General features: G+C 36.5%; 1 protein-coding gene across 2 annotated transcripts in view; it reads left to right on the plus strand.

Annotated features, from left to right (window-relative positions):
- Positions 1-20,965, plus strand: part of TTC6 (tetratricopeptide repeat domain 6) — a 181,922-nt gene that overhangs the window by 156,918 nt on the left and 4,039 nt on the right. For both annotated transcript variants that reach the window (XM_045901971.3, XM_045901972.1), the window contains 4 exons: positions 1,373-1,446; positions 11,701-11,911; positions 14,710-14,862; positions 15,924-16,094. In XM_045901971.3, the coding sequence (XP_045757927.1) occupies positions 1,373-1,446; positions 11,701-11,911; positions 14,710-14,862; positions 15,924-16,094 (609 nt within the window). The remainder of the gene's footprint in view (positions 1-1,372; positions 1,447-11,700; positions 11,912-14,709; positions 14,863-15,923; positions 16,095-20,965) is intronic.

Consider the following 20,965-nt stretch of genomic DNA (forward strand, 5'->3'; position numbering starts at 1 on the left):
TTAAGTTTGTGGTCACTTCCCACAACTCTTCAAATTAATAAGAATGTTTGTAACAAATCTCACACTTGTAAATTTGCTTCTATTTTAGCTAAACAATCCTTTTAGGGGAGTTAGCTGGCAGCATATCTGATTAGATTGTATTTGAGTAGACAATAACTTTTTTATTTTCTCCCAAATATTTCCATTTAATATCAAAATATATTCTAGGAATCTAAATGGGGAGTCTGCATTCACAGATTGGTCTATGTGACTAATACCTTCCTCCCCCAGTAGGATCCCAGGGTGCTCATTTGACCCTACTGCTCCCTCTTCCAGCCAGTAGTTGCAGAAAACTCATTCTACCCGCACAAGAGAGCCAGCTTCCTCCCTGTGGCACAGCCTGGGAAGGTTTGTGGAAGAAAGAGGGGAGAAGAGAAGGAAAGGGGAAGGGAGAAGGAGAAGGAGAGGGAGACCATCTATGAAGGTTGGCTCCTCTCCAGTGCCTAAGGGAGGACAGTGAGTGTTAGGGCCACAAAGTCAGGACATTTTGCAGGCTTAGCACTTGTAATTCTCTTAACAACCTCTTCCCCTGGGCCATTCCGGTCTATCTTAGTTGACTTCTCTAACTCAAAATCTTGGGGTTAAAGTCTACATTGTTCTCTCCCAGGAGCTTCTAGGATCCCTGGACAAAACAACACACTTCCCAGAAGTGTGGACTCCAAAGGTAGGAGCAGCCTTAGCTAATCCACACCAAAAGGCCCAGTTATACACTTTCCCTGGACCTAGGTACCTATGTGTCCTATGACATGTAATGTCAAAGCTTCTCTCCAAGTGAGTTTCCATTTCTTTCTTTCTTTCTTTTTTTTTTTTTTAAGATTTTGTTTATTTGACAGAGAGAGACACAGCGAGAGAGGGAACACAAGCAGGGAGAGTGGGAGGGGGAGAAGCAGGCTTCCCGCGGACTGGGGAGCCCGATGTGGGGCTCGATCCCAGGACCCCAGGATCATGACCTGAGCTGAAGGCAGACACTTAACATCTGAGCCACCCAGGTGCCCCTGAATTTCCATTTCTATCTAGATGGGGAAGTCTCTGGTGGTGTGTGCTGGGGAAAAAACAATAAAATGAAAGCAAATGAAATATCTCATTACACAGAGCGGGGCAAAGCCACAAGAAGAGGGGAGACCAGTAGCATAAGATTCTGAGTGACTTTTCAGCTATGCTCCATGCATTCTCACTAGCTGTGATACTAAAAGGAAAAATAAAGTCTTAGGAAGATGTATATTTTAATGCTTGTGTTAAATATATTCATGATAGAATCAAAGTTAGAAGGAAGTTTAAGAAAGCACAAAAGATGATGTTGCAAAATTAACAAAAACTTATAAAACTCTTTCAGGATTTTAAACAAGCTGCACTGATAAGCAAGACTAATGTGAGCCTTTGTCAAGCCACTGCCATGTGCCATCACAGGTATGGAGTGCAATTTATGTTGATGTGAGAGCGGGTAGAACCATCACATTTATAATGATAGAAGAATAGAAGAAACAGAGGAAAATGTTGTGGAACTAACAGAGTACAAAAATGGGGAGAGACACAAAGATTCCCTGTAAAGAAATGGGGAGCACACCTGAATGTGTCATTAAATATTCAAGAAAATACCTGCATCATGGCATTGGGGTACCCATTTGATACAAGCCCATTTACTGGAAAGGTCCTTGGTAATATAGAGAATAAAATCATGCATAGCTTGAAATAGCTAAGAACAAAATCAAATTCATTAATTTTGTTCATAAAATGGAACTAACTTTTAAAAAGCCTGTTTCCTGGAAGAGAGAGTGATTTCAAAACATAATATATTTTCAAGAAAATTTTGCATTTAGAAAACATAGTTCTAAATCTAAAACTAATTACAACAATACCAGTAAATATCCACAAAATACAATAAAATCTACAAAAAACATATTACTTAAAATATTATTACCTATTTCTGGGGTTATTATAAAAATAAGTAATGGGGCATCTGGTGGCTCTGTCAATTAAGCATCCTGACCCTTGATCTCAGGGTTGTGAGTTTGAACCCTGTGTTGGGCTCCACGCCCAGCTGGGTGTGAAGCCTACTTAAAAAAGAAAAAAAAGTAAGTTATAGAAGCGGAGAAAAGAATAGGCTCAAGTACAAATGATGATCAGTTTAAAATTTACTCAGATAATATTAGAGTAGATAGATTTTGTTAACTATAGGGTTTACATTTCTATATATACATTTGGCATCTAAAAATTAATTTCTGGTTATTTTGCTTTTAAAAGCATAGAGATTCAGCACATGAAGATTTTAAGGTAGGATAAGATACGTTTGATTAAGTAATAGTTTACAGCATTATTTTTCATGAAACAACAGCAATAAATAGGAGGAGAAATTTGGATGTTCATTAATTATGTAGGCTAGGCTGTGTAAACATCAAATTTAGAGAATAGTACATAGTTTGAATTATTTAGGAAATAAGCATTCTTTTTTTCCCTTTTAGGACATAGCTACATTTTCCTATGAGAGTCAGACTTTTTATTTTATGAACATAGTAATATAATAACTGGTACTTGTGAAAGGTGTCATTGAAGTAAAAAACCTAAACTTGTCTCAGACATCTAATTTTATATAGAAAGCAAAACATAGTCACACTGTTGTCTATGTTAATCCAGGAACCTTTGTACAATTCATCTCTTTAGGTAATTGTCATTCTTAAAAAGAGATGGAATAATGATGACTGACGTGTTTGTTTTGGTGGGAGAGCGCAGACCAAAAATGTCTGAGGTCATTGTATTCTCTTAAAATTAAAAAAAAAAAAAAGACTGCAAAATTTCTGTCAACCTCATTCCTATGTTTAGCAACTATTAAAGACAATAAAGTTCTCTCTGTGTCAGTTCCTGATCTCTTTTATGAAATGTAATCACTGGGTCTATATGGCAGAGCCTCCTTAAGCTGATACTGCTTTGCAATTCCAAATAACCCAACTTTCATCAGCCGACTGGAATCTCTATTGTCCTTTAATAAAAGTAGAATTTAAATCAACAGTAAAGCCCTGATAACTCACACTCCCAATTCCATGTGTTTTGAGTTTTACTGAATTTAACAATAAGGAATGTTTGGTGATTGGTTATATTTATTTCAGGAAAAGTATTTTTGCTTTTCAAGGTAAGCTATAACATACTTACACCACAGCAGCTTGGTTTCTAAGTACTGAGATTCATTATTGATGTCTTATAGTGGGGAAAGTAAAAATTCTCCCATTTAGAAAATTCAAGAAAAGGAATAAATCTTTAAATTTTAGGACTTTGATCTTTGAACTCATGGGGTTGCATACTTTTGAAGTATGCCTTTGTATATCTCTGGCTCTCACTCTTGTGGTTGCTAGGAGACAACATTCCTTAGGCTGAATATCCTACTTCTTGTCCAGTTTGGTCACTAAGAGTGTTATGGTAGAGTTAATTTTTAGATCTCTTTGAGAAAGCCACCTTTAGATGAAAAAAAAAATATGCCACAGACGGAGAGCCTGATTTACTCAGTTACGTGTCCTATCCACTTTTTACCCCCGAATATCTATTTTACTATTCTTATATTTGCACAAAATATTTTTGAATCTTTGACTCTGCAAGCCACATTCTTTAGTTTTGGGAGGTATTTATGATTTATTTGTACAACTCAGTAGGGCACATCTGGTCACGTATGTGATTAATTTGGAAAATGCAGTGGGCCTTTCTGTCTGTGGTCTCGCTGCCACACTTAGCACATGGTCCATAGTTATGGACACTGCGATGAAAATCATGCACCTTCCTCAGTGATCATATTATTTTAGATTTATAGAAACATTTTATTTTAGAAAAACTAATTTAATATACTTTTATATTTGTAATTGATGCTTAACAATTTATGTCTTGCTGAATATGTATCCTGATATAACATAGATACTTTACCACATTCTTCTGTTGTTTAACTGCCATGTGATTATTAAACCAAGAGCTTCAATCTAGGATATTGTGTGATATATACATATTCAAAAAATGAGATTGCTATTTCTATAGTGGTATCTGTTTCTTTCTTTTCTTTTTCTTTTTCTTCTATTTGTACAGGGGGCTGGGAAGTCTCTGGTTTTGACAATGTCACCTCCTCTGGGCTTGATTTTTAGTCATTGTCAGCTTTGAAGAGCTTGCTAGGTGTCTTTCAAGGTCTCTTTCTAACTTTAAGGTTTAATAATTATTTAATTAGTCTGAATGGATTAGGTGCTCATTAAACTTTAGTGCTGATAAAAGAGTTAAGATGGCAGAGGAGTAGGGGGATCCTAAGCTTGTCTCTTCCCTTGAACACAGCTCGATAGTTATCAAGTCATTCTAAACACCCAAGAAATCAATCAGCGGTCTACAAAAAAAAACCAAAAACTGCAAGTCTACAAGTAGAAAAGTGACCACTTTTGGAAGGTAGGAGACATGGAGTTGACTTGGGGGAGATATAGCTCTGGATGCATTGGTGGGGAGGGAGCCTGCTTACAGAGGCTACCACAAAGTATTAGAAGCCATGGAGTGTAAAATCTGAACTTTTAGTAGTCCACTGCCATGGAGGATGTGCCTGGCTTAAAGTGTTCAGGTGGCAAAGTGGGGCAGAATCCCAGGACCGAAAGCATGGTCTGAAAGAATTCTTTGGAAGAATTAATAAGATCGAAAAACTCCTAGCCAGACTTATCAAAAAAAAATGAGAAAGGACCCAAATTAATAAAGTCATGAATGAAAGAGGAGAGATCATGACCAACACCAAGGAAATACAAACAATTTTAAGGACATATTATGAACAGCTATATGCCAACAAATTAGGCAATCTGGAAGAAATGGATGCATTCTTGGAAACTTATAAACTACCAAAACTGTTTGAAAATCTGAACAGACCCATAACGAGCAAGGAAATTGAAGTAGTAATCAAAAACCTCCCCAAAAACCAGAGTCCAGGGCCAGATGGCTTCCCAGGGGAATTCTACCAAACATTTAAAGAAGAGTTAATACCTATTCTTCTGAAGCTGTTTCAAAAAATAGAAATGGAAGGAAAACGTCCAAACTCATTCTATGAGGCCAGTATTACCTTGATCCCAAAACCAAAGACCACATCAAAAAGGAGAATTACAGACCAATATCCCTGATGAAGATGGATGCCAAAATTTACTCACCAGGATACTAGCCAATAGGATCCAATAGTACATGAAAAGGATTATTCACCATGACCAAGTGGAACTTATTCCTGGGCTGCAAGGGTGGTTCAACATTTGTAAATCAATCAATGTGATAGATCACATTAATAAAAGAAAGGACAAAAGACATATGATCTTCTCAATTGATGCAGAAAAACATTTGACAAAATACAGCATCCTCTCTTCATTAAAACTCTCCACAGTGTAGGGAGAGAGGGAATATACCTCAATATCATAAAAGCCATCTATAAAAAGCCCACAGCAAATATCATTCTCAATGGGGAAAAACTGAGAGCTTTCCTCCTAAGATCAGGAACATGACAGCATGCCCACTCTCACCACTGCTGTTCAACATAGTACTAGAAGTCCTAGCCTCAGCAATCAGACAACAAAAAGAAATACAAGGCATTCAAATTGGCAAAGAAGAAGTCAAACTCTCACGATCTGCAGATGACATGACACTTTATGTGGAAAACCCAAAAGAATCCACCCCAAAATTGCTAGAACTCATACATGAATTCAGCAAAGTTGCAGGATATAAAATCAATGCACAGAAATCAGTTGCATTTCTATGCACCAATAATAAAGCAGCAGAAAAAGGAATCAAGGAATCGATCCCATTTGCAATTGCACCAAAACCAATAAGATACCTAGGAATAAACCTAACTAAAGAGGTAAAAGATCTGTACTCTGAAAGCTACAAAGCACTTATGAAGAAATTGAAGAGGACACAAAGAAATGGAAAAGCATTCTGTGCTCATGGATTGGAAGAACAAACATTGCTAAAATGCCTATACTACCCAAAGCAATCTACACATTTAATGCAATCCCTATCAAAATACCACCAACATTTTTCAAAGAGCTAGAACAAACAATCCGAAAATTTGTTTGGAACCACAAAAGATTCCAAATAGCCAAAGGAATTTTGAAAAAGAAAAAAACTGGAATCATCACAATTCCTGATTTCAGGCTATAGTACAAAGCTGTAGTCATCAAGACAGTATGGTACTGGCACAAAAACAGACACATAGATCAATGGAACAGAACAGATAACCCAGAAATGGTCCCACAACTCTATGGTCAACTAATCTGGACAAAGCAGGTAAGAATATCCAGTGGAAAAAGGACAGTCTGTTCAACAAATGGTATGGGGAAAACTGGACAGCAACATGCAGAAGAATAAAACTGGGCCACTTTCTTATACCATACACAAAAATAAATTCAAAATGGAGGAAAGACCTACATGTGAGACAAGAATCCATCAAAACCCTAGAAGAACACAGGCAGAAACCTTTCTGACCTTGGCCATAGCAATTTCTTACTAGACATGTCGCTGGAGGCAAGGGAAACAAAAAAGCAAAAATGAACTATTGGGACATCAACAAGATAAAAAGCTTCTGCACAGCAAAGGAAACAATCAACAAAACTAAGAGGCAGCCTATGGAATGGGAGAAGATGTTTGCAAATGACATATCTGATAAAGGGTTACTATCCAAAATCTATAAAAAACTTATCGAACTCAACACCCAAAGAAAAAATAATCCAGTCGAGAAATGGGCAGAAGACATGAATAGACGCTTTTCCAAAAAAGACATCCAGATGGTTAACAGACACATGAGAAGATGCTCAACATTACTCATCATCAGGGAAATACAAATCAAAACCACGATGAAACACCACCTCACACAGGTCAGAATGGCTAAAATTAACAACACAAGAAACAACAGATTTTGCAGGGATGTAGAGAAAGGGGAACCCTCTTGAACTGTTGGTGGGAATGCAAACTGGTGTAGCCACTCTGGAGAACAGTATGGAAGTTCCTCAAAAAGTTAAAATAGAACTACCCTATGATCCAGCAATTGCACTACTAGGTATTTACCCAAAGGGTACAAAAATACAGATTCGAAGGGGTACATGCACCCCAATGTTTATAGCAGCATTATCAAAAATAGCTAAACTATGGAGAGAGTCCATTTGTCTATCAACTGATGAATGGATAAAGAAGAGGGGGTATATATAAATATACAATGGAATATTACTCAGCCATCAAAAAGATGAAATCTTGCCATTTGCATGACATGTATGGAGCTAGAGTGTATTATGCTAAGCAAAATAAGTCAGTCAGAGAAAGACAAATACCATATGCTCTCACTCATATGTGGAATTTAAGAAACAAACCAGATGAACATATGGGAAAGGGGGAAAAAAGGGGAGAGAGAAACAAACCGTAAGAGACTCTTATGATAGAGAACAAAGTGAGGCTTGATGGAGGGAGGTGGGTGGGGGATGGGCTAGATGGTGATGGTATTAAGGAGGGCACTTGTGATGAGCAGTGGGTGTTGTATGGAAGTGAGGAACCACTGAATTCTACTCCAGAAACCAATATTGCACTGTATGTTAACTAAAATTAAACAACAACAACAAAAAAAAAACTTTAGTGATGGTAACTAGATAGGTATAGAAAAATAGCTTCAATTTATTGCTTCATTTTTTCTTTTAAAATTGGTTAGTTTATACAAAAGGTGAGATTGTATTTTATAAACCGTATATTGGTGTATGTTCTTACAAAGGATTTTTAATTTCTTTCTGGGTATGAGTGGGGCAATGTGTATGATGCAAATGGATGTTAATATACTAGAAGTATTTCAATGATTTATGAGAAAACTATGAGAGAACTGAGATTGCTGTGGAAATTTCAGTTTACATAATCACCATAGGTATGCATCATAAGTAAATAGTTTGCTGTTACCCATAGATAGAAATACTGAGCACAACAACCTATCAGCTAAATGCATTTTATACAGAATTATTACTGTCTAATTATTCTTGATAAAGAATTTGTTATGCAAAGCAATCTTGAGAAAGATGAACAAAGCTGGAGGTATCACAGCTCCAGATTTCAAACTATACTACAAAGCTGTAGTGATCAAAACAATATGGTACTAGCACAGAAATAGACACATAGATCAATGAAACAGGATAGAGAACCCAGAAAGAAACTCATGTTTGTATGATCAGTTGATCTACTACAAAAGAGGCAAGAATATACAATGGGGGGAAAGACAGTCTCTTTTTGAGACAGATTCTCATAAATGCTGTTGGAAAAACCAGACAGCTACATGCAGAAGAATGAAACTGGACTGCTTTCTTACACATACACAGAAAGGAACTCCAAATGGATTAAAACCTAAATGTGAGACCTGAAACCATGGAAGTCCCAAAAGAAAACATAGGCAGTAATCTCCTGGACACCAGCCTTAGTGACATTTTTTTTTGGATATGTCTCCTCAGGCAAGGGAAACAAAGGCAAAAACAAACTATTGGGACTACACCAAAATAAAAAGTTTTGCACAGCAAAAGAAACCATGAACAAAAAGAAAAGGCAGAGAATGGGAGAATGAATGGGAGAAAATATTTGCAATGATATATCTGATAAGGGGTTAATATCTAAAATATATAAAGAATTTATACAACTCAACACCAACCCCCCCCCAAATAATTAGACTAAAATGGGCAGAGAACCTGTATAGACATTTTTCCAAAGAAAACATACAGATGGCAACAGGTACATGAAAAGATGCTCGACATCACTGATCATCAGGGAAATGCAAATTAAAACCACAAGGAGAAATCACCTCACACCAGTCAGAATAGCTAGTACCAAAAAGACAAGAAATAGCAAGTGTTGGTGAGGATGTGGAGAAAAGGGAACCTTTGTGGTACACTGTTGAGAATATAAATTGGTGCAACCAGTGTGGAAACATTAAGGAGTGTCCTTAAAAAATTAAAAATAGAAATACTGTATGATCCAGTAATTCCATTAATTTACCCAAAGAAAACAAAAACACTAATTGGAAAAGATCTATGCAACTGTGTGTTTATTGTGGCATTATTTATAACAGCCAAGATATAGAAGTAACACAAGTGCCCTTGGATAGATGAATGGATAAAGATAGGGCACACACACACACACACACATACACAAGCGTGCGCGCGTGTGCCCGTGCATGCACACAATGGAATTACTCAGCCATAAAAAAGAATGAGATCTTGCCATTTGCAACAACATAATGGACCTAGAGGGTATTATGCTAAGTGCAATAGATCATAGAAAGGCAAAAACTGTATGATTTCACTTAAATGTGGAAATTGAAAAAACAAGACAAATGAGCAAACAAAAACAGAAACAGGCTCATCAATACAAAGAACAGGTTGGTGGTTGCCAGCGAGGACAGGGGTGGGGAAAGGGGAAAATAGGTGAAAGGGATTGAGAGGTACAGAGGGAAAGATCTCTGTAAACAGAACACAACCTCAGGCCTTATTACCCTTATTTAGCAAACTCTCACCTCTCCAATAGTGCCAGTTATCAGGAGAGAAGCACAATTTCACTGTAAGCTACTGAGGGAAGTAAACCTGTGTTTTCTTAGTAACAATCCACAGAGAATTTGGTAGATAAACTGCCTCGTATATGTGAATGTTCACTTACCGCCTGTTTGAATTATCAGAAGCCAAGCGTTCCTGGTATTCACTGCGGATTCTTGCACAATCTTCAGGCTGAACACTTGATGCGCCACCTTTGGGTAGTGTTTGCCAAAACATGGAGTAAATATCATAATCACCTCAATTATTCTTCATGGCTTAGGCATTAAAAAATATTCAATCACATTGCGAGAAATTGAAGTCCAGTCCTCAGGTTCAGTTTTCTGCAGACTACTGTAGTATCCAACTCCAATAGTTGTTTATTGTTATGGTTGCTTTCTGTTTATGGTATGAAATATTAATTTTCTATTTATGGGATTGAAATTAAGTTGTCTTTTGAAATAAATTGAGTTAAATAAAACAGTGATTTGACTCAGAGAAAAATATTCAGTAAATGATAGCGTAGGTAGAACATAGGGCAATTGTCACCAAGGAGGGGCTGAAGTTTGGGAAACACTACTTTAAGAGATATTCCTGCATAATATCTAGGAGATGACAGTCTCTAGAACAGTTTCCCTTGTTTCCATGTATTTTATAAAGGAAAAATTAGCAAAGTAGTGATGCATCTTATTAAATTTTGAAACCTTTTTGAGAAGTAATGGCGAGGATGGGAAGAAGATGATAATCTTTATTGAGAGTTTCTTTGCTAAATGGTTTTCACGCGTGCTCATTTGTTTCTCATAACAACTTTGAAAAATTAGTATTAATCTGCACATTCAGGTTTAGGTCTGAGCTTCACTCCTTCCTTCTGACTACCCTGTTGAGATATCAAATCTTGTGTGCCAACTGCAGCAGGTATGGTAAAGGTGAAGAATGTGAGGTACAGATGACTGTGTGGAAAAGCATGAAGTTTGGAGTTATGGTTTACCTGAGTCTGAATCCTAGATATGGACACTGCTGAGCCTCACTACGCCGTTTACTGTGTTATTTACTGTGCGCAAACTTTTTCTGAGCCATTTTCTTTTAACCTATAAAATGTAGAAAATTATAACTAGCTTAGGAATTGTTGGAAGGACTGAGTGAAATAGCAGAGGTAAAGCATTTAGCACAGTACCTGATAAGTAAGCAGTTACTCAATGTTAGCTCCCTTGTTCTAGTTTTTAGAAAAGATCCTAGATGTTTTCCGTGTCTGTTGAGACTGAATGTAGTTATCAGATACACATATAAAATGGAAAAGTGACTCTCTCCGCCCATGAACAAATATCTGATTCGTTCTCTAGCCCTCACCCCACCACAAGAGAATAATTAAGGATGAGAGATAGAGTTACCATTCGGTCACATCTATTCACAAGTTAATAAATCAAATGCATTTTACCTTTTCTCTTTTCTCCTTTCCTGGTATCCACAAAAAGTGTTTGCCTTTATAAAAGATCTGAAGTAAGGCCTCCCGTGTGATAAACATTTGGTTCCTTTCATTGTATAAGGAAATATTAAGTACATAAATATATTTATTTTAATCTGTTTTAATAGCGTATTTCATCAATAATAGCATATGTTTTTCTGTATTGGCCACTGATAGCTGTTAAAAACAAGTTCAGGAATGCCATTCAGACATTTATAGTTCTGAAAAAAGAACTCTAAAATATCATCCCAACATATTCTGTTATAAAAATGGCTCTTACCTCCCTTTTTCCTTTCACCCAAATCTTCAAAGATCCTGTCAGACTTTCTTAGGTTATATGAACTTACTTCCTATGATGGATAATAAAAATGAAAAGTTTTTTTTTTATAAGGGTCAATGCAAATCTTCATGAATAAATTATCTGAAAAACAAACTGAGGGTTCTAGAGGGCAGGGGGGTGGGAGGATGGGTTAGCCTGGTGATGGGTATTAAAGAAGGCACGTTCTGCATGGAGCATTGGGTGTTATGCACAAACAATGAATCATGGAACACTACTACATCAAAAACTAATGATGTAATGTATGGTGACTAACATAACAATAAAAAAGAAAAAAATTATATATAGAAAAGCACTTAGAAAATTCACCAGAAAGGATCAATATTTTCATTTATTTTCAGAAATAAAGAGTTTGAAGAAGCTGTTGATTTCTTCACCTGGGCTCTTAAAATTAATCCCTGTTTTCTGGATGCTTACGTTGGACGGGGAAATTCTTACATGGAATATGGTCATGAGAAAGCCACCAAACAAGCACAGAAAGACTTTCTGAAAGCGTTGCACATTAATCCAACATATATAAAAGCCAGAATTAGCCTTGGCTATAATTTGCAGGTAACGTATAACAACATGTTAACCCATAAAAGCACCTTTTAGACAAGGGAAAGACTATATTTAGCCCTTTACTGGTGATTGGGATATATGTTATTTCTTTGGTCATGTACATTTTACCTTTCCCTTACTATCAGTATCCAGAGCAGAGCTTCTGCAGGGGTTTATTAGTTCCAGGGAGCTTACCTGTGGACCACACCCAGGGACCTGGCCTACTAGTGAGATGTGGACCCTTTGAACCTGAGTTTCCTTAATGCGTGTACCCCGCCTTACCTTACCCCCACTCTTACATACAACTTCTGAAATTTGCCTGATGAGTTTCATATATAAGAACGTGGCTAACGTTTGTTTCACTAACTTATACTTGGGCCCCATAGGTATTGTCCTGTTGAATTAATGACAAGCTAGAGAGAATAAACAGTGTACGAAAGTTTTGAAGTGGACTTTAGTCATGCAGTGGATCAGACAACCACTGTATAGGGATTTAAGTCATCTTCCAAATGGCAATGAGCCCATACTGGGAAGGCAAGAGACCAGGTGTTTGTCTTTTCAGCAAAATGGGAGAGTGTTACTCTGTCTGTTACCAAGCAGGTCTCTGAGTGATTTCTGGAACACTCTGACCTGACCTATGCACTCACCAACCTATTTGCACTAATAAATATGTAGTGACATTCTTGGAATACAGTGCTAAGTGTGCTATATTTTCCATGAAGAGGAACGGAGCGATTTTAAATTTTCTTCTTTTTTTTAATATTCAAAATTTTAGAGAATGGGCAAAAAATGTGTTCAAATTACCGTAATCTGCAGAAATTCTTATTAATAATCTGCAATTAAAGTTGATTTTTTAAAATTTGAAAATGAGTTTGGCTGATCTAATAATATTAATAATATTGGAGGTGATTGTTAGGATTGGTGGTTATAGTGGGATATGCCCAAGAACTCATTAATAAGGGAAATAAGATTTCCCTTTGAGACTAAATTAGCCATCATTGGATCACAGTAGAAATTTACAGTCAACTTGAAGAGACAGGATGACTCCCAAAGCTGCAAGAGCTGACTGCAATACAATGAAATGTGTTAGCATCATCATTCATTGCATTCAGTAGGCATTTTACTGAGCCCCTAATATAGGAGAAGAAATGCTCTAGGCCTAGGGATACAGCAGTGAACCAAATATACTTGATTCTTCTGTAGAGTTTACTACCTAATAAAGAGATGAGTATCAAGCAACCATAGGAATAGTTATTTAATTATACTCGTGATACAAAGGAAAAGGATGGGTTTTAGGACAATTTATAACAAGGAAACCTAGATTTGTTTAAGGGGTAAGAAAGGAATTTTTGAGAAATTAACATTTAAATTGAGTGTGAAAGACTAGTAGTCAGTTAAGAGTTGAAGCTAGGACATAGTGAACAACCCTTTAGAAAGTCTTGTGAAAGAGACAGAGGGCCCAAGTGGATGGAGGGTTATGATAAGAAGTGAGTGTTGTAGGACAGGCTAGAGAATTGGAAAATGACTGGAGGTGAAGGCCTTGCGGGCCAGTTACAAATGTTAATATAATTAACCGAAGCAACAACATCAGATTTTTGTTTTATGAAGATCTTACTTGGTATGTATCAACCTGAAAGAAGATTGAGAAACACATCAGTAGGAAGAAGGATTGAATCAGGAAAGAAAGGACTGAGAAAAGAGAAAGAGGTTCATCCAAGTTCTGCCCAAGGGAAAGAGTAACCATTTGTTCAACAAATACTTAACAGATTTTCCTACTATGTGCCTCGCACTAGGGATAGCGAGGTTAGCTAAAACAGATTTCAGGAACAGATGACAGATATCCCATTGTGAGGCTGTTTGCAGCTTAATATTCTTATATTCCTTGTTTCTCCAATGAATTTGTTATGACAGTGTTGATTTTCACATAATTTGCCCAGAGGGAGAAGATTTACCAGTTAAAGAACAGCGTGTAGTTATCTTATTAGTTTTATGCAAGAGTCACTGGGCTCAGTTTGGTTAATGTGAGTCAGCTTCTCACCTTCTGAGATTCTGGCAAGTTGGATTTTTAGCCTATGCAAATAAAGGACAGACTCTGGACTCAGTGGATTTATCAACTCACTACCTTACACTGATGATGTATTTAGTTGCTAGCTGGTCTTCTCTACGAAATATTCAGATACCTTTCAATTAACAGTGCCCCTCTTCTAACTTTTTTCTTGTTTTCCAGTTGGTGCTAAGGTTTGTATAAACAAAAACTTGGTAGATTTGAATGCATTTTCCGTGGAATATGTATAATGACCCTAAAATGCCAGATGCTGGTACAATTTATCAAAATAGGTCTCACACTATTAGTTTGTTCTCTTATTTATTCAACACATTTATTATTTATTATGTTCATTATATATATATATATATATATATAATGTATAACTGAAGATTCAATGCCAGGCAATAAATACAATCTCTGCCTGTGTGTGTGGAGTTCAGTATAAACTTTGTGGTGATGATTGTCAGAAGTATTGGTGTTTCATATGGTGGCCATGATTGTATGTTGTCCAAGACTGGCATAAGAGATGACTCTGACAATGAGATTTGTTTTAATTAATTAATATGTTAGCATAAATACTCAGAGGTAATTTAGTCAATTGAATGCACTCAGAGTACAGTCTACTTCCTTGTTTAAAATAGCTTAGATTTAGCACAATATAAATTTACCCTTACTAAAGGCTTTATTTGATTAAGTTAGAACCATAAACATTTGTCATGTTATGGACAATTTCCTACTTCAAGTAAATGAAAAATTTTTTTAGGCCCAAGGAAAATTCCAGAAAGCTTGGAATCACTTTACCATTGCCACAGAAGTTGATCCAAAATGCTACTTAGCCTATGAAGGAAGAGCTGTGGTCTGTCTTCAGATGGGTGATAATTTTGCTGCAATTCAAGATATTAATGCTGCCATAAAGGTAAAAATCCATTTAGATGATATTATCATTAGCATCAATTAACACCATTAATGAATAGGGTCATGTATCTTCTCTGTAACTTTTTTTTTTTTAAGATTTTAGTTATTTATTTGACAGAGAGAGACACAGTGAGAGAGGGAACACAAGCAGGGGGAGTGGGAGAGGGAGAAGCACGCTTCCCGCAGAGCAGGGAGCCCAATGCGGGGCTGGACCCAGGACCCTGGGATCATGACCTGAGCCGAAGCCGAAGGCAGACGCTTAACAACTGAGCCACCCAGGCGCCCCTCTCTGTAACTTTTTAAAGTAACTTGTAGGGAAAATTATATATATATTTTTTTTTTCCCAAGAGATTCCTGAAGAGTTTTTATGTCTTGCCAATTTTATAACTGAAGTACATTTAAAATCCAAAATATAAACTCATGATAAATGTTGATTCCTTTCAGTAAATGCAATTTATAGTTTCGTGGGACATCAATATTATTTTGTCATAAAAAATGAATGCAAAACATAAAAAAATGTTCTGGGTTCAAAGGAACTAAAGAAAGAACAATACAAATCCCTAGATTCTTCTGTAGTTAAATGGCAAATAAAACCCTCAGGTTTTGTATACAGTGACAGAAAATTTTCTTTTCTTATAGCTTTTGGATTCTGTTTCTGTAGAAATGGGCAGATTTTGTAAACTTTGAGATGCGAAAAAAGGAAAGAACTGAAAGATAATTGCTACTACTTGGACAAATAAGCATGTTAACTATTTAATTTATTCTCCAGTGTAACGGAGTCAAACAAATAAGCTTCCTGCCAACCATGTCTATCCTTTGGAAAGGAACTGAGTAAAGCACTAAGATTATTTGTTTTATTGCAACCAAATCAACAAAAGGGTTGACACTGAATCAACTTCATACCGAGTCCTTTCTCAAAATATTTGCTCTAATGGGGTTTCACCTGCACTATAAAATTACTCATTTCCCACAAGTAGATTTCATAACATTCATTTTTACAGACATGAAATTGGAGATACATACTGTTCCCAGATGCTAAATACTCATACTATTATATTGCAGATCAATACTACAGCAGAATTCTTGACAAATCGTGGTGTGATTAACGAGTTTATGGGTCAACAACAGAATGCAATGAAAGACTATCAAGCAGCAATTTCTCTAAACCCCACGTATTCACTGGCTTACTTTAATGCAGGAAATATCTATTTTCACCATAGGCAGTTTTCTCAGGTAATGAGTTTTCCTTAACATTTTATTTTTGACACTAAATGCTTTCTTTGTTATATAGAATTTCAAAAAGCAATCCTTACATCACAGGCTAATCATTCATTAGCTCTTTTTTAAAAAGTTCTCTTTCATAAGAATGTTTGTGATTATTTATTACATGTTCACATCTCTATGGATTTATTCTCCTCATTATCATCAACCATTCAACACTTGTCCAGTAAACATTGTTCTGGACTTTCCCCAAATGTGGGCCATTGCCTTGCTGTCCATTATTGCCAGCTTCTGGCCTAGAATCCTCTCTCTGCTCCCACTTAGACAAATCTCAGACTTCCTTCAAGACTCTTTTACACTGATGTGATTATCTAACTCATCTTAATTGCTACCTTTCCTAAATTTTAGTCACATGAGCATTTGACTGGGAGTGAGGTGATAAGGATGTCAGTTCTGGTTTTATAACATCTTAATCATTTTAGAATGTCTGAAATGAAAGTATTGGGTTATTAGATGATATTTTTTATATTTTGAATTTATTTTATTTGCACTGTAATGCACTTACATAATTCAAACTCAATTTTAACTTTTTATTTATATTCACTCTTTTGTTCTTTATTTTCAACTTATCTTGTTCTTTGCCTGTCTCTGAGTCAGAAGTTTCACTTATTGTCACCCTTTAATTTATACTGTGATGAGTTGTCAAGGTTAGGCCATTTCCCTAAGTACTGCTTCCAGCAGTATCCTATGTATTTCGGTCTGTAATGTTTGTTTGTTTTTTTCCTAAAATGTTACACCTGAAATGTTATTTCCCCTTGGACTAAAGAATAAATTAATAGGACACTTAAAATGTCCAGGTGGAAGGGCTTTTATATTTTCTAATTTTGGAGTTTATTGAATTTTAATGTGGTCTTGTATATGCCAACTTAAAAAAAAAATGCTCCAGGAGCCTTTTCAAAAAAGAATTTCTACTATAAGGATATAAAGTTAAAAATATCCATATAAGATCTAGCTTATAAGTTATGTTTTTAATTTAGCCTATATCCACACTTGTTTTTCATTTGGTTTATTTTGGAGTGAAAAAGGTGTAAGTACCTTAAAATTAGTGTTTTCTTTACATCTCTTGTAATTTCTACTTTATGAAAATTGCTGCCACATTATTATTTTATACAGATATTCATATGCATTACATATGAATTGTGAATGCATTTCAAATGCCCTCTGTTTCTTGAAAATGGTCTTAGGAATAAATTCTGATATGAAGATCATAACCTCTGATTTCATTTGGTTTGCTTTTGCCTGGTATTCCTTTGCCCTTCCCTTTATTTTCAGTTCAGAATCCTTTATTTCAGGTTTGTATCTCTTTTATACAGCATAGAGTTAGATTTTGCTTTAGATGGCAATTTGAAAATACTCAGCTTTTAATAATAATAATAATAAAATTTTGGCATGGTTGATCTTCGTTCTGTTATTTAATGTCATATTTCCTTTGTACACGTATTTGATATATTTTATTCTGTGGTCTACTTTAATTATTTTCAAAGGTAATTAGGTTTACAGTTTTGCTTTAGTGATTACCTTTATAAAAATACCTTTATACTCTTAGTTCCTTATTTCTTTAGTTTCTCTATTACGAACAACAATAAAATTGCCATTTAATCTCTTCTTCCCTTACTCTTCCCTCATCCATTTGTTGATTTTAGTTAATAGTATTCTTTCTCTTTAAAAAAATTATATTTTTATTCTTAAACGTGTATAAGCTTACAGTGTCAGCTGGCGCCAGCCTTCTACTCTGTCTCTATTCTCCCATTTTGTTGTGAGTTTCATTATTCCTCCACTGCCAAAGGGCTTAATATTTGCAAACTATTTTGTTACCCTTATTTCACATTTTAGTCTTAGTTCTCCAGTTAAGTATATTCAGTTCTCATCACCAGGCTTTTTGCCAAAGTTTCCCTCCCAACCACTCATTTCTTAGTTGCCTGAAATTGGTCTTCTAGCAGAGTCCTGAGGAAGGGCTCATGAGAACAATATTCCTTGAATCTTTTTTATGTTCATAGCTGTTTGCCTGCAGTGTTTACAACTTAAGGCAGCTTGTCTGGGTTTAAAATTCTGAGTCACTTTTTCTTTCCTTGAGTGTCTTAAGTGTTGTTTCCCTATTTTCTGGTTTTGTATGTTGGTGTCAAAAAATGATCTTTTTGATGGAAACCTGATTTTCATTATTTTATCAGTGACTTCTTTTTGTCAAGATAACCAAAGATTTCTTTTTTTAAGTAAAAAGTTTTGCCAAGATATGTCTCAGAGTTGACCATTTGGAGTCAGTTTTAAAGTACACAGTGTGCATTTTCAATATGTAGATTTCATTATTCTCTTCATTGGGAATAAATGCCAATTATTATATATAAGATGCCCTTTGACTTCTATATACCAATTATTTTTTCTCATGTTTTATATCTCTTAGTTTTTATTTCATTTTCTTTGCCTTTTTCACATTTCTCCTCTAAATCTTTCCTTTGTTCTCTGAAATCTCTATTATCCCCTGTGGACCTTATAGTTCAGGTTTTTAAAAAATAAATTTTTTTTTTCTAGTTTCATCTCATTTCCATGTCTTACCTTCCTGGCTGCCTCATTTCTGAGATCCTTCATTTCTGATTTCTTTTTTCTTTTTTTTTTTTTTTAAGATTTTATTTATTTATTTGAGAGAGAGAGTGAGAGAGAGAGAGAGCACAAGAGGGAGGAGCGGGAGAGGGAGAAGCAGACTCCCTGCTGAGCAGGTAGCCCGATGTGGGACTCGATCCCTAGACTCCAGGATCATGACCTGAGCTGAAGGCAGTTGCTTAACCAACTGAGCCACCCAGGCGCCCTGATTTATTTTTTCTTAAAGGCAATTGCTCCCTTAGCAATTTTTTTCTAGTTCATTTTGAAACGTTATGTTATAATTTTTGTCTACGTTGTACCAATACTTTTTTATCTGGTGAGTTTCTATTCTCTTTCTAAAAATTAAGCTATCATTTTTCATCCTTGTTTTTACAACGAAGGCAGGCAAATTACTTTTCCGTTACTCACATTTGGAGGAGATAAATTTTGTTCCTTGCCTAATAGCAGAGATTCTTATGGGAATCAGGGTGATGAGCCATGGTAACTGTCCAAGTTGCTCTCCCTTTGATGCTATGACAAAGGACTTTACAAAATGTCCTCTCTAGCCTAGCTGGTCTGGGAAGGCTTCTACCACAAGCTCTGTGTTTCTCACAACTTTTCACAACCCTTGCCTTCTAAGATGACATACTCATTGTATTTTATTTCTTTTAAGATTTTATTTATTTATTTGACAGAGAGAGAGTGAGAGAGCACAAGCAGGGGGAGAAGCAGAGGGAGAGGGAGAAGCAGGCTCCCCACTGAGCAGGGAGCCCAACCTGGGGCTCGATCCCAGGACCCTGGGATCATGACCTGAGCCGAAGGCAGATGCTTAACCGACTGAGCCACCCAGGAGCCCCTGACATACTCATTTTAAAAAGCTGTTTTTATTGCTTGCATTCTCCGAGACCTGTAACCTCTGTGTTCTCTTGTGCCACCTAATACTGCCACCATATCCCTTAATAAAATGATCATTGGGTCATCTTTATGTACCAAGAGGCTATGCTTCTTATCTCTATTTTGCTGGAAAAGTTCAGCAAATACTTCCTTATACCACTTAGCTCTCCATTCCTTCAATCTCCATATATTTATGATGTACCTGCCACGTATGAGGCATTAATAATACCCTGAGGGTGCAGAGCTAAACAAGATAAGAAAGGCTTTTTTTTTTTTTTTCTGATGGAACTTACTTTTTATTGGAGGAAGAAATAGAAAATAAACAAGAAAATATTAGTAGTGATGAACATTGAATACAGTCTCACATAAGCATTATTCTATCAGTCTGAGCACATGTGTAGGCCTCTAGGAGATTGAGAGTGCCTGAGTGGAGAGAAGGGGTTCAAGGAGCAAGCTCTGGGGGAAGACCAATGTTTAAGAGTGAAGCAGAGAGGAGACGCCAGAGACTAGGCCGAGAAGAGAGCATCCAGCCGGGATGATGGGAAGAAAAGCAGCAGAGTCTGATAACACCTTGAGAATCATGTGCTTTAAGAAGGGAAAAGTGTCCTGAGTCAAACGCTGTTGGGAGAGGTCAAGGAAGAGGAGCTTGGAGGAAGTCCCTGAGGATTTTGGCAAGAACATTGTTGCGACAGTGGTGAGACAGAGCCTTGAGTAGGTAAGGGTTGTGGAGGAAATGTGAGGTGAAGAATTAGAGCAGTTCAACTGGTTCAGGAAGTTCTGTGACAAGAAGTAGTGAAATGAGGTAGAGTGCGGTAAGAAGTTCTCTTTATTTTGTAAATATAAAGGATAGTGATTCATGCTCCTATGTTAATAAAAAATGTAGTAGAAAAGAAGAAATTGTTGGGGCAGGAGAAAGTGGCAGGGATAATCCGGATCGAAATCTTTGAGAACTGAGGTTAAAGTCTGGAAGTTGTTGGGTGACCTCTGAAGGGAGCAGGACACACTATGGATTATGTTGTGAGGGAAGGCAGAGAGTTGGGGCACAGGTGAATGCAGACAGGCAGATTTTGACAAGTAGGCATTTCTACTTATTGACTATATTTTCTCTATGGGATATGAGTATCTGTTATCAGTAAGAGTGGCGTGAACCCTTAAAAGGAGGGTGGGGTGGCTAGGAGTTCTGAGGAGAAAAGAGAAAATGTGAAGTAACTGTTACAGAGAGTAGTACGGTGAGCATACTAGGGAAGTGTAGTAACCAGACAACATTAAGTTCTGTGTTCTTTCCTCTCTGTCTTGATATATACTGGATGCTTGGGCTTCACAGTGTACATGCCCTCCAGAGTTAAGCAGACTTT

This window comes from Mirounga angustirostris, unplaced genomic scaffold (genome assembly GCF_029215605.1).
Source record: "Mirounga angustirostris isolate CCGP_5_RB_7025 unplaced genomic scaffold, mMirAng1.0.hap1 SCAF_9, whole genome shotgun sequence".
NCBI classification, from domain to species: domain Eukaryota; kingdom Metazoa; phylum Chordata; class Mammalia; order Carnivora; family Phocidae; genus Mirounga; species Mirounga angustirostris.